This window comes from Glandiceps talaboti, chromosome 18 (assembly GCF_964340395.1).
Source record: "Glandiceps talaboti chromosome 18, keGlaTala1.1, whole genome shotgun sequence".
In the NCBI taxonomy this organism is placed as follows: domain Eukaryota; kingdom Metazoa; phylum Hemichordata; class Enteropneusta; family Spengelidae; genus Glandiceps; species Glandiceps talaboti.
In genome coordinates this window covers 18,942,394-18,956,431 of record NC_135566.1, presented here as the reverse complement: position 1 = coordinate 18,956,431, position 14,038 = coordinate 18,942,394, and the positions used below count along the sequence as shown (strand labels likewise).

The following is a 14,038-nucleotide window of genomic DNA, read 5'->3' as shown; positions in this document are numbered from 1 at the left end:
AGGCCTAAAATTTCTCTCATAGCCTCTGTTCATATGGTGATATATGAAGCAGTGAACAGAATGTGTGTTAAACTCTAGTTAGGTATGTCTTGATTACAGGGATATGTATAGTCACTTATACAATAGTACAGTGGGAAAAACATGGGGGAAATAAAAGGTACCTTCATGTATGCGGGCTATATGCTTGAACACTTTACTATTCTGGACCTCACTTCCAGGCCCCAAACTGGCTTGTGAACATCATTCCTAGCTAGTGGTCACACCATAACTGGCACATTAACACAGAGGTACTGTATCATGTATGAGTGTTGGGAATAAATGAATGCTGTAACATATACAAGCTCTTGTTGAACACTTCTTTTGAAAGCAGGCAGGGATAACATGTCACTTTTTGTTTTGACTGGTAGTGGTGCATGTTACTTGTTTCACATGAGCAAAACATTGTCTTGCAGTAAATGTATGTGTATAATTACCTGAGTGCCTTCCATTGATAACACAAGTATGTGGTTATATGTAGCAAACTGTCACCTTTTTTTTCAAACCACAATTATTATTACACCTTTTATATATTGCCATTCAATAATCACTTTGCTTTTATCTGGAAGACTAGTTTTGTCAATTAACAGCCTGAGTTGGAACATATTGAACTGTTTCAAGGGATTTATGATTAAATATGATGCAACAACTCCCACATTCAACAGCACCACCAGTGGTGACTTCTAGATTCTATAGATTACATTTATTTACACATCAACCAGTGGCGGCTCTCCTGCATGTCACAAGGGACTTAGAATAGTTTTGTCATTTTTGATTGCACAAACACTTCATGTGGATATGACCTGGTTGTTCTCCCTCCATGATACAACTTATTTCAACGAGATTGTTCTCGTCAGCCAATATGAGGCAAGGTCCCCCCCCCCCCACACACACACGCACACATAACTACAATTTAAAATCATTACATGTAAAAAGGTGCATTTTTCACTTTGTCTTCTAAACCCATCCAGGTATGGAAATATAAATTACACCCCATCAACTTCAAAAATGGATTCAGAGACGGTTATGATCATAATTATTCATAAACCACAAATAACACAAACACGCACACATTTGTTGCTTTATTGTATGTTTTTATTTCAAATGTACTGAACTAAATGTAACCATGGAGTTTCTAGAACAGTTAATGATTTGCTACTACAAAACCCCTTGACACCCAAATGAAAAGTACTGGCATTATCAAACAGTAACAAAACAGAATGAGTTTGGTGAAAATGTCAACATGAAGTAGTGAGAACCTCCAGTACGTTCACCTACAAAATTGCAGAAAATAACTATTTTTCAGAAGGAAAAAATAAACAATCCTGGGCAGAGATTTCTGGTGTGAAATTCACCCGTTCCTTTGTCATTACCCTGTTGGTGAGTCAGCTAAGAATTGGGTTAGTTGTTAGTGTAAAATTGCAAAAAGTTCTTTTTGTAGAAATCCTGAGTTAAGGTTAAGTGTTAATCACAGCGATGACAAAATGAGTAAGAAATTAATAATTGTTTTCATAATCTGTCATAGAGGGCGCCCACATAAAGGCTTTCTCATCATGCCATCATTTCAATAGTTTTTGATTTCACAATAATCTTGATTTCAATATAATAAATCATTTAAGGCTATATTCAACTTTACAGAGGGGGTTTGGCAGAGGGTTTACACTGAATATTGAGAACAGGTACTTTTCTGGCTATGAATGCTCTTTTTTCCCAGACTTAGGGGGACACAAGTTGGTCGTTACTATTCATACTCATGAATATTCTTCATTCATTTTTTGTCATCAAAGATGTTAATTGCAGGTCTAGGTGTCAGGACACAAGTACATGTAACAACATAGTGTATGTACACACACACATACGTCTGGTTGGTGCTTCACACAATGAACTTGCAGGTTTTTTGTCCTGGCCAGTAGTAACAAACGCCAACCAGTGTGGAGTGCAGACATAATTATCAAGAACACATGTTCAAAACAAACCTCTTTTCCTCTGTGATCCAAAAGTCTCCAAACAATCTATTGATTTCTGTGGAATCTCATGTTCCTATTAAACAGTGAACTTTGTGATTTCATTATTTCTGTGTGCTGATTTCACAATAAATATCATATACAAAAACATCTAGACTTTTTTTGGACTAGGGTCTTCCACCCCTAGTCTACTATTATACTATAATTTATTTCTACATGATCTGCTGGTGATAATACATCTCTACCATCAAACAATCAATGCTACTATTTCAGCAAGTACAAGTTGTAAGTTTTCACTGATTTAAGCAGTAGTTCCTCGCACTGTAAATAAACCAAGTAAGCCGAACGCGTTTTAAAAATCAGCATTCCAGTTGACAACTCCTCGCTCAAATAATTCTTCATTCACCATACGACTCTGAAAGGAAAATCAGACATTAATCGATTAATTTATATCATGTGGAAGGTTATAATTTCAAATAGGAAGTAGACATTTGAACAGTCTCTTCAGAATAGAACGAGTGGATTTTTATCACAAAAATGGCTCCACACTTCGAACTAATTTGACAAGGTTACAAAAGCAAGTGATATGCCCATTATGGTACTGTCACCATTGTGCCAGGTTTTAATGAAATTTGCATACATCATATCACATGTCAGAGATATGGCTGGCTACATATGTATGAGTGGACTCTATTCCTGTAACCATTCTAGACTTCAAATACTGAGGCATATGACAGGACACATGGAATTTGACGAAACTGGTGGTTGCGTCTCAAGGTGTGTGTATTCGTGTGAGTACTTCACCCAACTGGTGGAATTGAGTAGAGTACCATCAATAGGCAGAGAGTGGATACGAAGTATTAAGATGAGAACAGTCTGGTGGTAGGAATGACATAGTAGAGCACCACCAATGGTCAGTGTATGATTATAAACAGTATTGGGCTGATCAAAACTCTCACCTGTGCACCATCTTCACTGTTATATTGGTACAACTCAATGAAGGGAATTCCATCGTCATGGTAACTAGTTACTTGAGCTTGTAGTGGAACACCAGACTGTGTGATCTCTTCTAACACATCACGAGCTTCTTGGGAGAATCCAACTTCTCCTGTGGAAATATCAAAGTCATGTATTTACAGGCAACAGCTATATCAAACTAGTATGTAACAAGGCATTTAGTAGCATATTTTAGTTGGCATGGTTTACTGTCTTTAGTTCTAAATAACAGAAAATGTTGAAGGCGTCAGAGAATGTTCAGTACCTGCATAATGTACATATTTCTTGATTGCACAATATCAACAACAAATGCTTTCTTGTTATGAACACCTGTGTACACGCTACACAGTATTCTATGAACGCATAATTACATTGTATACAAAGAGAGTACTTGCATTACATACACTTGTTAAAATCAACACTACCATTATGTGAACACTTGCACAATATGAACACCTGTACATAATGAACACTTGCATAACATGAACTTACATTATATGAACACTTATACACAATGTACACTTGCACTATGTGAACATTTGCATATTGTATAATACGAACACCTATACACAATGAACCTGTGCACTATGTGAACACTTGCACAATGTGAACATCTCCACATAATGAACACTTGTACAACAGGAGCATGTCAGTGATACAATTAACTGTACAGAAATCACCATGCTGTGAAACGAAATGATTAGTTTACTATACTAAGACTGACATGACGTCGTATGTGAACTTTGACCTGCACCAACTTGAGTATTTTACACACCTTCCAGTGGAGTAATGCCCCTCAAATAGCACTCTGCAGCTTGGAATGGCAGGCTCAGGAAGTCACTGCGAATCTGTTTAAGAGTTGAAGCCTGTACCCTGCTGTAGCCACCGTAGTCCACAAAACGAACGTCAACTTCATCTGTGTCGGGGATCAACTCCACAATTTGTGCCCTGTACCAGCCTTCCAGTAAAGGTACAGCACAAATCATACCAACTATATAATACAAAATATGTACAAGATTGGAATTGTTGTATTCGTTTTAATACTTTTCTATTCATTAATACACCATCAGTACAAACACTACAGTACTCCTCAATATGTCATCTTCACTATGTTTAGTTTGCAACTGTTCAACTGTATACATACAAACACACAAATGTACTGAATTCTGAATACAGTACGTTTATCATGATTTCAACCATGTTGTATACTTTTCTTGAAAAAACTCACCTGGCTAAGGAATACAACAAAGAGATAATACGTATTCTGATACATAAACATTTTGATATCCAATACATGATCTAAATGATCTGAATAAACATTTTACAAGTATCGTCTTCAAATTATGCACTGAAACATTATGCAATGTGCTGACCATAGTAAACAGAACATCTGAACATCTGAAGTTGGTGTTTGCCAGCAGCTGTCACATGACACATAACAATTTTGAATAAATTATGTAAATAATGCAGTATTATGTAAATGATCATAAATGGTGCTTACCATCTATTGGTCGAGGCATGTCAGGTGTTTCTGCTGGTGGAGCATAACACATAACCATGAAGTTGTCTAGTCTGGAGAGTGAGGTGTATGAGGGATGGCTTGGTTGCTGTACAAACAGGTGTCCAGTTGTTACTATACTGGACACAACAACATCAGTAACTGCATCTTCTGGGAGTTTCAACTGAAAAAAAAGAAGAAAAATATTCAATCGTTTATTTTCAAGTCAAGATTGCTTTGTGATTCTTTTTACGGCCACCAGTTGGCACACATGATACAAACATAACACTCAACATGTTGAAGGTGGTTTACTTTGGAAGAAAGGAACAACAAAAGACCGACTCTGATTCATATACAAGTCACTGCTAAAGACTTGTATTAGTTGATGCATGAAGAAGTCAACGGAAAGCCATGATTTCTTTTTTAAATACACAACATTTCAATTTTTGTTGGGCACACTGTGAAATGAGAACCTAATGCAAAAGTACTGAAATCACTGACCCACCACACTTCAAGTCCAAAATCTGCTTCTGAATAGCACTCCTCGTGGCCAACACATAAAATCTTTTATTATTCTGATGATCAGACTAGGTCACACTTTCAAATCGTATTGTGAAGTATTCCTGGTCAGCAAATGTTACTTTTTTATATAACCAATAGACTGCCATTTGACTTACTAAATTTGTCAGTCAATGGGAATAGCTTCAATATCTTGTAGCTGATCACAAAAAGAAATTCATTTTCCGGGAATCAGCAGAGAGGTTTTAAATTCCACAACTTTCCACCAGCTATGACCGTACCCTAAAACAACTATATGTAGATTTGCATTCAAAATGACTGTTACCTGTTTTGTAGTGGGAGCAATGGCACCATTACTGTCAAGTGGTGTTGTATTTCTGGTCAGGTCAATGTCTGGAAATTTCTTACCCAGCAATACAATTGCTGCATCTACTTCAGTTCTCAGACCTGCAATGATTGACAAATTGACTGCATCAATTGACATATCTTGGGCGTTTCATGGCTACCATGATTGACATGATATCTTTGTTTTATTGGCTGCTATGATCCACAAATGACAGAGCTTGTTTTATTGGATGCAATGACTGACAAATCATAATGACACGCTTCATGTTATTGGCCACAATAAATAACAAATGACAGGTCTTGTTTCATAGCTTGCCATGATTGACAAATGACACATCCTATTTCATTGGATGCAATAACTGACAGATTCCATAATGTCTTATTTTATTTTGGCTAATTTTTGGCTGAAAAAACACAGTTACATGACAGATAACTAAAAATTGCTACAAAACACAGCCAGTTAGCAGTCCACTAATTTTGGGTCAAAAAATCTGTCAAATGGCAGGTTATCAAAATTTTGGCAAAAAGTGTGTGTTCAGTTGGCAGACGATTAACTTTTGGCGGGAAATCTGAGAGATGACTTACCTGTGATGACACACTGTTGGAAAGCATCATCAAATGGCAGTTTCCTCAACACAATCCAAGCACCTGATCTTTCTCTTAAGTACTTGATGTTTCTTCCCTGTAATAATTACAGAACACAAAAAAAGGTTGGAGTGTTCTTTCTAAAATTGCACATTGTGAAATGAATGTGGGCAACGATTTTCCTCAGATTTTAGAGTTGAAACATGGTAAAACTCTTAGACTTCTCCATTACTAAAAAATAATGTTCTGGTTAACTGCATTAAGGTGGTTAAAACATTGGCACAAAAAGAACTTCAAAATTATCGACGAGCAAATGTTCATCAGCTTAATTTATTTTTAGATAGTTGTAAAATGTTTCAATAATTTTTTGTCCACGCAAGTATTTAAAATGCACCATCCAACAAAATTCTCTACATCTATTTAGTTTGCAAGGATCAACATACACGTAACCACTATTTTGTTTCCTCACACTGTGCTGATCACATAAAATTTCCGAAAAACTCAAGACAGAGACATGTATATTTGGTTAATGTCACTTACCCCTCTACCGATAAGACGGCCACAGTACTTGGTGGGAAACTCAAACTCGTAGATGATGGCAGTATTCATAGCGATAGCTGATTGTGATCCACGACCACTGTCATTGGATGATACATCACTGATAGCCTCAGAACTTGCTTCAGAACCATAGGATGATCTAGTAATGGAAATTATGACAAGTTTAATTAAATACTGTCAGACCAGAGTGAGCGTTTAAATTACACAGTACGTTTTTTAAATACAAATTACAGAAAACAAAATATAAACACTAAAAGCACGCAAACATGTTACATTTTATCTGATGACCAATGTGAACACAAATCAACATCACTGTTGGATGAAACAGGGAAGATTCAAACACAAAATATTTATTTGTGTTTACAGTGAGATAAAATGTAACATTTCATGTGCATGCAGGCTATCAGTGCCTGTATTTTGTTTTAAGCAAGTCTTATCAAAACAATGTTGTGTGAGATGTAAAATACATCACGCTAATTAAAACTCTCACTCTGGTTTGGTAGCAAGAATTAAATTTACATGTGAAAAACAGTTATCTGGCTGAGATGTGAAAAACAGTTATCTGGCAGAGCTGTAGCAAACAGTTATCTGGCTGAGCTGTAGCAAAATATGGTCCAACACAAAAGAATAATACTATCATGTAATCCTTATGGCTGAACTCACGACAACAAAACTAATACAAGAACCTTGGTCTGAAACCCTGGATTTATGGTTGAGTATGAAAATGTTGTGGTTCTGGTTACATGCCCAGTGTTTTCACTACATAGTGGAAACTGAGGAGGGAAACCTGGTAAAATGTGAATTGATTTCCATATTTTAGATCATAATTAAGATGGCCTATGGGACTATTTGACCTACTTGGCAATGAATCTCTCTTAAAACAGGTAGTATGGGTATTGAACTTTGTATTTAGTATCATTATTTGGGGTCATGACATATCTCTTTTTTATGTTTTTTTTTTTTTCATTTCTGGTTTTGAAATCTTTTCCTTAAACTATGAAAAAGTTAAGGCTTGGCAGGAAGGTAGAGGCTGGTAATCCCAATGATATACTTAAAATTTATATTTGGAACGATTATATAGTTTAACTGAAGTTCTTTCATTCTATATATTCCATACAGAATTATTGTACAATTGATATACACAAATTACAAAATAAAAAGTACTCAAGTCCTACATGTACACACTGATTTTGTACCTGAACATAACAATCAAACACTCTGTTGACACTTGCATGTACAGACAACTTCTAACTCTTAAAGTTTTGAATACACAATAGGACTTCATTTACATATTAATACAGCAATTCCTATGAATATAAGTATGCTATTTAGAAGAATGCTGCCTCCAGGCAACCTTGAAACTCAACTCCAGTAACCAAGTCAGGATGTCTTCAAGGACACCCATATGGAGGTGACCTGGAAATAACACTGACTGACAACTGTGTAACTGTTGAATCATATATCACCTAGTATCCCATACAGTTCATACACCCCAATGACTACCTAACCATACTGACACTTTACTCATGTTACTTTACTATACTTCACACGCTCTTTATTTTGTATCCAGTGTTTTTTATTGGGTAACAGATGAGGAAAATCAGATAAAATTTGCATAGATTTGCATACGTTGCATGACTATTTGCTTGGGGAACCCATTGTAAAACACCTGGGAACTCTGTCACATTTCACATACTTACCCACCTTGGCTAAAACACTGAAATTTCATATATTCGGTTCACAACATAGATTTTTTTTACCCTAGAGGCATCTCACATTAGTAACTTCAAACTAGGATATATATTTTTTTATGATAGATACAAATGTACATTGCAAAACCCAAACTTGGGCCTAAACAAAAATAATTGTATAGTTCTGATTACGTTCAATTTTAGCATCGATGAGGTAGGTAGATTTTTTAATTATTTTTTAATTTTATTTTTTTCATGTGGGAGTGTCTAGTTCAGGTAGTTATGCTTTCCATTGTTTTCCAAATGGTCTCTGTGTTATTGGTTTCTTCTCATCAGATGTACAGCCATTACAGATTGGAAGAATAGTTTTACATTGTCTTTTTAAGTTGATGTCATTTCAGTATCCACTACTTCTCGCTAGACTTCACACAATTTTTGCGATTTTATTATATTTTTCTGGAATACGTAAAAAAAAAGTTTAGGTTCAACTGTGAAAATTAGGTGGGGGTCAAGTAACCGGAACCAAACAACTTTTTTTTAGGCCTTATCATTATGTAAAACCCTGTAATATAACTTTCTTTACCCTAGAGCCGGACTAACAATAACGTCAATGACATCATAAATTAACAATCAAGTTTAAATATACTGTGGGGGACTAATTACTATAGCTTTCTTTATTCTTAGGTCTGACACCTGTATCAGCTGACACCATCATAAAATAAAGTAATAATGAAATCCAAAATGTAGTAGCTGTCTTTATCCCAACTAAGTTCTGCATTACGGCATTAGGTGCAATAAACTAATAACAGTATGTATAATTACTCATCTTTCCCTTATTACATAACACCATGTCCATGGCCTGTACATAGTAAACAATAAATTTGTACCCATTCTGTCTTGTGTTCTTGTTACATAAGTCATGCAAATGGACAAACAACTACAACATTTCACAACCTCCCAAATACTATTACACTACTAGTAACAAGTCAATATATCAAAACATTTACTTACATTCCTGAGAAATGTACTTCAACATCACTATTTGCAAATTACCTCTATTTTTTTCTCCTCAAAAACAAATTTGTGACAGCAGTCAATATATGCATTTGCTATTTTTGAGTTTACAATACCAGCATATTTTTGAAATTTTCAATTCGGAAAGTGGACACTTCTTTATTGTGCATGAGCAATATATGTTCTAAACTGAAGTCAAGAAGACTCGTTCCCCGCTTTTACTGTTTAAAAGCACACATCATAAATACATAGGACTTTTTTTCATGACTTTTCCTTACCCATTATATGGAGAGAAGATAGGGCTATCTGTATCACTTCTTCCACATGGCAGACTATCATTTGAAGCTGTGAATCCAGAGTCCTGGCTGACCTCAGCCTTGGGAGTTTTTACACCATCAACAGCATCAACCCTGTCGCCCTTAGCAATCTCTCCACTGTCAGCCACACCAGTCTGTACATCTACAGACATCTCCTTGGTTGCTGTAACCATGTCATCAGCTGCACTCTTAGTCAAGTCAATATTCTCCAAGATCTGGACACATGGAGAAGCCTCTCCTTTGCATTCCGAATCTTTGGTTTGGAGTTCTAGGTTCGTATCCTTTGCATAGTCTTGGTTGATTTCTTGCTCGACTGTAACATTCAGCTGTTCACAGGTTACAGCTTTCACTTGGGCACACAGGCTTTCCACTTCAACATCTTCGGCATTTACCTTTTCAACAACAACAGCATCTGCTGTAGGTACCTCTGTGTTGTCCAATCCTGAGCGTCCAGCACCATCAAATCCACAAACGGTCTCTTGACCTTTAACCTCTGTATCCAAAACTGGCATGCTAGATTTTGCAAGCACACCTTCAGTGCATACTTTTGGTTCTGTGAAATTTTCTTGGACACTGACTTTTGTTTCTAAACTGAGAGCAGTATCTTCAATTTCACTTTTGCATATATTTTTGTTTGAAATCGTTTCAATGATTTCATTTTCTGTTTCTTTGGATACAGGTTGAAGACAAATTGTCTTATCATCTGTTTGAACAGGAACTGCCATTGTGTCTGAAATGGACGGTTCAAGTTCAATCTCCTCCGACTGTTTCTGTCTACCTTTGTCTTCCTCACTAGTCTGTGTTTTGCTCTTCTTTCCTCTATACCAGAGCACACCGACTATGCCTGCCAAGGCTAACGTTACACATGCAACAATACCTTTTTCAATCCGCATAGTGAGACAGGGGTGAATCACATAGCATCATTGGGAGGGTTGGAAAACTTCCACATAGTAGACAAATCACAAGTAATCTGCTTTGAAGTCACAGTATTACTGAGATCTAAATCTGGAATAAAGCAGAAGAAAACGTGCAATTAATCCCCTTAGGTACCAGAAGGTATTTGTTTTTGCACAAATAAGTTGAGCAAAACAGGATTAAATTATTGCAATGCTAAATATTAACCTACAAGAAAACAATGAATTTATAGAGTTGATCTTGGTGACTATCACCTTAGTTGCCTTGTTGATCAATGACAATATACAATGTGCCCCACACCTACCCAGACTGTTGAGCACATGTTCCTTCCTTTTCAAAACTAAAGGATGGCACACCTAATGTACTTGTGCAAAACAATAGTTGTTAATTTACATGTCCATAATAGCCCACATCCTATTTATCTTCTATGGTAGCATATGGTGCTACACTAAACTGAAAATGACTTGTTTAAAAGGCAAAAATGCAACCTCTGTTTTTAGTCCCGTAGTGTCTTTTCAACAACTCAATCTGTGAAGTCATAAAACACTCTGCTCATTCAAACTCTAAGCCACTGACATGACCCACAATAATGTCATAACCACCAAACTTTGGTGTTCCCTTTATTTATCCCGTTTTTATCATTTTGACCCACAAAAAATGTTTCCTTTTTATGAGAGGGTGCAGACTCAAAACTGTTAATAGACCATGCTTTCTTTCACATCTTGCACTCAATGACAACCATCTCATATTTTATTCACAAAAATAAAAGCGCTAAAATTTCTGAAATGCATGGAGCTATAACATGTATTGTTATAAATCATGTTTTCAAAGCCCACACATGACACAATGATAAACCTATCTTCTCATGTTTTATCTTTACAAAGAGCTTAAATTTCTCAATTACAAGAAATCATAAAACATTTCCTCATCATTATTTAGGTTATAAGTGTAATTAATCCTTTCATCTCCTCACCTAATACACATCTAAGTATCAATACAATTCATAAGTTATAACTGATAAATAATATCCATCTTACGCTACCTCAAAATTAGCAATAAATTTCCATATTTAGAGTTTCTACAAGTACATTATTTAATTATATAACAATTTTGAAATAATGCTTTGTTCAATGCAACCACACATGTTAACTCTAAACAATTGTTTTGCATCACATGTTGTGACGATTTTAGAGGGGTACATTAAAATGACATATGTTTTTTCCTCTAGACCACAATCAGTTAATTAACACTATGTCCAAACCTATCAATTATTTGGTAATATTGTATTAGTCATTATGATAATTATGATTTACAGACTAATTTTTTTTTTTTTTTTTTTAACTGAGCATAGTCTATCTGGACAATTGGGGTCAACTTCGATTTATGAATACTGATATGTGAGAAATTATCAGCTGTTTACACTGTTGCCACATCCAGTAGTACTAGTAGTAGCTATCAACTGATTATGTCTGATAAGGTACAAAAAAAAAGCTGTACACAAAACTGTCTAAGATCAACAACATTATCTATCAGGCTTACATTTTGAACACACAATGTGACAATAACAAAATACTATTTTAATATTTTTTTTATAGGGCTGTGTTATTGTTTTTCATCGTTTCAAAAACACGTATCCCATTACACTTTGTACTTATTTGCGGTGTAAAAAATGTAAAATGGAAATATAAATTAAACCAAGTTCACAATAAGTACATTTTCTATAAATTGGCGATTAGACCTGTATGGAAATCACTTTCACTACATTAAATTACACTTTGTTGTGCAACACTGCATCGTTGTATTGTTGAATTAAAATCATGACTGACCTGTCTTCTTACGAAGTTACGGTTTTTTTTTTTACAAACATCAAAATTTCGACCAGGGCAAATTGCCAAATGTTTAAAGTGAATATTGTGGACATGTTTGCACACTTAAGTCGACTCACTCAAACAGAATTTAGAATCTGTCCAACATTTTAGAACGGGCATATGATGAAAAAATTATGCTCCCTCCCACTTCTATGGAAAGTCGTCGACTCGACCATCCATGTGCTCCGTGTTTACTTGCACATAATTTGCATACCAATACACCAACGACCTTTTCAAACTGTGTCAAAAAATAAAACTGCAGAATTTTGTTTAAATTAGCACCTTTTAAAAGAAACTCAATTGAAAACGAACACTTTCGCTGACACGCCGATAAATAATAACACTGACTACAGGTCGCGATATGACAGCATTCTTCATCCACAGTCTTACGCATATGGAATGGTTTGGAAGATGAGGAAAAATGGCAAATTTTGAAGACTTTTGATTGTAAAACATCTACAATACTTACCACACTCGTAAATGACTTTAAGATCATTCAATAAGAACGATCGTTGGCCTCTGTTTGTCAATTTCTGCGTAGTAAACGGAGAAAATGTGCAGCAGTGGCGAGTAGCCAAACACGTGTTCGACTGAATTGTATCCGAATACACGATGTACAATGGTTACGCATGTGCAGTCCGATTGTTACGTCGAACGCCTGGAAGAAACGCGAGATCTGACGAGATTTAGCAATGCGTGACGCACTATTTGTAATAAGAAGCTTTAACATGACTGATTAATACGATTTAATAAGTTATTAACACGTAGGTGTTATTTTTAGGGAGCCTTCAGTAATGACAAATGTGACAAATGTGAATTTGTGTGTGTGTGTGTGTGTGTGTGTGTGTGTGTGTGGTGGGGGGGGGGGGTAATATTTTACAAACGGGTTCCGTTCTCAGGGGAGGGCCATTTATTTTAGAAAAAAGGAATTGGGATGGGTAACATTTTACATTCTAGAATCGTTTGTCGCTAGTGGTGGTGTGAGGAGATGAATGGGTCTCAAAGAAACTTGAGGGGACACTGTGGTAAAATCATATTGGGGATTATGTGGTGGTATAGGGATTTTGACTTGGGTCAAAACAAGTTGATGTGGTGTGCCTATCTTTTTATTTGCTAGTTCTAGCCTGTAGGTGTCTGTGGTGGCAGCGGTGGGATCAAGTTTTCACAATTGAAAAAATATATATATCAACATGGTAGGATCATCTTTTAGAGAAAAGGGAACAAAAAGTTGAGGATGAAGATTTAGCAAACGGAATCGACAAAGGGTCACATTTTACACAACAGAACGAGTTTGAAACCCCCCCCCCCCCCATATCATTAGAATTACTTAAGACTCCCTTCAATAAGTTAAACTTTTTTTTATTTACAGGGAAAGGGTGTTGGTTTCATTACATGTCATTCAGATTAAGTGTTATTTCAGTAAAGCGTCATTTGTATTTGCACTTCGGCGTGAGTCTTAACTTATATTGAGGTTTCTTACAATGTAATTCAATTTTCTAAAGGCTACCCGACGGTCGACTCGGACGAGGTTTGAAATTTGACTATAAAAAAACAACAACAAAACAATATATTCTGACGTATTTATGTGTTAGGAATTGAAAGTGGGGATGAAGTTTAATAATACAACGTAATGTAAAATAAATAATATCGATGAATATAAATAAGCATTTTCATCTTTCTCTCTTTTTTTGTTTTTGTTTATGAAGAGACAAAATCTCGCCACCAGGCAAGT

General features: G+C 35.8%; 1 protein-coding gene across 1 annotated transcript; it reads right to left on the bottom strand.

Annotated features, from left to right (window-relative positions):
• Positions 1–1,120: 1,120 nt before the first annotated feature.
• On the bottom strand, positions 1,121–12,910 carry LOC144448906 (uncharacterized). Its single transcript, XM_078139250.1, has 9 exons — positions 12,776–12,910; positions 9,485–10,528; positions 6,484–6,640; positions 5,944–6,040; positions 5,339–5,460; positions 4,498–4,678; positions 3,772–3,987; positions 2,960–3,108; positions 1,121–2,415 (listed from the first exon to the last, which is right to left on the bottom strand). Exons 2-9 carry the CDS (start codon positions 10,414–10,416, stop codon positions 2,353–2,355), a joined length of 1,917 nt encoding a protein of 638 aa, XP_077995376.1. The 5' UTR covers positions 10,417–10,528; positions 12,776–12,910; the 3' UTR covers positions 1,121–2,352.
• Between the last annotated feature and the right edge of the window lie 1,128 nt (positions 12,911–14,038).

Bases quoted from the DNA above. Each gene is read 5' to 3' on its own strand.
- LOC144448906 (XM_078139250.1), bottom strand. From the start codon at position 10,416: ATGCGGATTGAAAAAGGTATTGTTGCATGTGTAACGTTAGCCTTGGCA. The intron at 6,041-6,483 runs GTAAGTGACATT...TAATTATTACAG, and splicing joins GCCGTCTTATCGGTAGAGGG to GGAAGAAACATCAAGTACTT. The intron at 4,679-5,338 runs GTAACAGTCATT...CTTTTTTTTCAG, and splicing joins TTGCTCCCACTACAAAACAG to TTGAAACTCCCAGAAGATGC.